Source organism: Labrus mixtus, chromosome 3, assembly GCF_963584025.1.
Source record: "Labrus mixtus chromosome 3, fLabMix1.1, whole genome shotgun sequence".
In the NCBI taxonomy this organism is placed as follows: domain Eukaryota; kingdom Metazoa; phylum Chordata; class Actinopteri; order Labriformes; family Labridae; genus Labrus; species Labrus mixtus.
The window spans coordinates 4,096,393-4,099,279 of record NC_083614.1 but is presented as its reverse complement, the minus strand read 5'-3'; the positions used below and the strand labels follow the sequence as shown (position 1 = coordinate 4,099,279).

Sequence of the window (2,887 nt, the reverse complement as noted above, 5' to 3'; positions counted from 1 at the left end):
ACCGCAGGCTGAAGAGAAGGTATGCTGCAACTGTCTGTTGTGATATAAAATAGCGCTGGAACGGTCTTTTAAAAACTGTAAAATGTGTTTAGGGTAGTAAGAAAAACGAGGAGGAAATCCAAAAGAGTCAAAAAAAGTTGCCGTTCCATCTTTCTCTAGGGTTAAGGCCAGCCAGTGCTCCCCCGGCTCATGCGCAGGGTGTGTGTTGACGATGAAGTAGGCGGGGGTTTTAAAAGATGACGTCAGCAGCTGCAGCTGGTCCGAGACCCACACTCCACAGAAAGCGTCTCCCACCAAGCGAGTCATTAGACTCTCTAGTTGATGGCTGTTCATGTTCTTCTTTTTTAGTAATAATCCACCATGACCTGCCTTTTAGAGTTGATCTCCAAAATAGACTCGTAGCAGGCGTACACAATCAGTGTAGTGGTCTGAGGTAAAGGCACTCTGAATCTCATCTCCAGCCTTAAATTCCCGTTGGAGACGGGGGATAGGGCGTCAGCATCCTCCCCGGCGTTGAGATTAAAGACAAACAGAGAGTATCCTTGTTCAAACTCTCTCCTGTTGATGCTCAGAGGTAAATCCTTCAAGTGTCTCCCTGTAGCTGTAAACATGTTGTAAAACTCTCTGACAGACACACTGTTGTTAAATTGAGGCTGAAAAGCTTTGGCCGGCACCTGTCTTCCATCCTGACACAAGGCCAGGTATTCCACATCGTTATGGATGAAATTGAAAGGAGACAGATCCCTGCTCCCCGTAAAAGCTTCGTGGTGTACCATGCCTATCACCACATACTTTGGCATAGTACCCAGAAAGAGGTTCTCCTGGTTGCATATCCTCGAGTTTTGCGGGATGGAGTAGGTTTTCACGTTCACCCGTGACAGAGGGTAGAGAGCGTTGCCCTTCATCAAGGCTGCGGCGTGACCCAAACGCACGGGTGGAGAAACGGTGACTTTTTTCATAAACAGAGCAGCACCCAGTATTTTCAGACGGAAGGTGCTGTTGGCAGCGCCCATGAGACAAAAGGAGTCGGACGCTCTGGTCAGATTAATTCTCAAGTCCACAGAGTTCAAAAGGAGCCTCTCGCTGAATAATATATCAGCGTGGAGAGGTCCCAACAGGTGGAGCTCTCTGGACTGCTCTGTAAATTCGGCTCTGTTGCGTAGACCGCGATTGGGACCATTGACAGTCACCACAGAGTCCATAGAGCCGGCGGTGTCTTTGTAAAACAGCCCTGAGCTAAACTGTGTTTGTAGAGTAGCTTCTGAAAAGTTGAGCAGGGCTTCAATCATAGCCCTGTAAGGATGAGTGGCGCTGGACTGTGATATCAGTCTATCCCCCAGAATAATATCGCATTGGCTGAAGATTGTATTCAGAGGGTAATTGATTAACCCTACAGGGGCATCGGCCACTAGGTTCGTGCCGTCGGCGTTGGTAATTTGCACCCTGAGATGGAGCAAGGTGTCATTTAGATCCAAATATTTTTCACCGTCCCCTGGTATAAAAAACTCTATAGGACCTGTATCTGTAATGGCCGACAGAGGCATGACCTCTGTGTAGAGTTTCTCGTCGATAGACAACTGCGTCATGGGAGCTGAAAATAAATCCAGCTCAGCCATGCTACACTCTGCCGATTTGTGATGCAATAAAGCCATTTTATTTTTTGTTTTGTTTTGTTTTGTTTTTTCTCTGAAACTTTTGTTTAGAGAAATATGTCTCCAGAGTCTAGGTTTCTGCCTGCGACGGACCTCCTTCCCTTAGCAAGGCCTCTCCCTACTGATTTCTTCTTTGCCCCGCGTCGGTTATTTTTAGACCTTGCTAAAACATGGTCCCCCGGGGGTCTCTTCCTGGGTCTTCTGGCCAACACCATAATACCTCCGGAGCCTTCTTGAGAATCTCCTTCTCCGGGTATTCTGCTCATAGCGTGGGAGATGGCCTGTGATGGCCTTTCACATCAACGATTCTCAGGAGAGGAGCGTAAGCATCACCCACCACCTGGTGCCTTACTATGTCACTGTAACAAAAGAGGTGATAGAATCCTCCCTTTATATCTGCCGGGTAGGGAGCCATCCTCTCGTTGAAAATAGCCCATTTCCCGGGAATTTCCCCTATAATGTAGGCCAAGGGGGGATGAAAGCGTAGATGAGTTGCACCCCCTGCCTGATATTCATCTCTTTTGAATGTTGCTATAGACTGCTTGCACATCCGCTCCAATTTTTTTTAGAAAGGCATTTAACTCGTGTGTAAATTGAGTCAGGTTACTGTAATAACCTCCTCTAATCTTTTGACGTTTGACCTCGGGCTCTGAAGCGGCACCTTCAACAGGTTTATCTCTCCATTCAAAGAACCCCGTGTCTATAGGCACGTTAAACCAGGTGTGAGGGTAGGAGATTTCCGTCAATGCAACCTGCCAGGGACCCTCTAAATCTATATGTTGGGCTAAATCCACCTGAAATCTAGAGGCTGTGTTATTTTTAAACACATTGAGGCTAGCGTTAGAGGGTAGGGTAATGTAAAAACCCTCCTTGAGCCGTTGATCCATGATGGAGTACTTGTAGTAACAGAGTGAAGGTTGTGGGGTGGTAGAGAAGCGGTTTTATGCGTCTTTCAGATCCTTGACCTTGACCCAGCTGTTGAACTTTTCGGGCCAATTTTTCCACCGTACCAAAGCCTGTTTTTCACCTCGCAGTACTCTCCTGTCTAAAATTTCGTCCACTCGGTAGAGTTTGTCGGGAGCCACCTGTACTTTTTGCAACTCGGCTTCATAAAAGGTCCCCTTTATTGGTTCCCCATCAAAATCTTTGAGTTTCTTCATCAGGCTCTTGAAATTTCTGTTGAAAAACCCTTTACCGGCGTCTGTCTGTAACTTTTCAGGGCTCTGGCTCTCTAT

General features: G+C 47.0%; 1 protein-coding gene across 1 annotated transcript; it reads right to left on the bottom strand.

Annotated features, from left to right (window-relative positions):
• Positions 1-344: 344 nt before the first annotated feature.
• On the bottom strand, positions 345-1,616 carry LOC132971955 (uncharacterized protein F54H12.2-like). Its single transcript, XM_061034787.1, has one exon. It carries the CDS (start codon positions 1,614-1,616, stop codon positions 345-347), a length of 1,272 nt encoding a protein of 423 aa, XP_060890770.1.
• Positions 1,617-2,887: the final 1,271 nt, after the last annotated feature.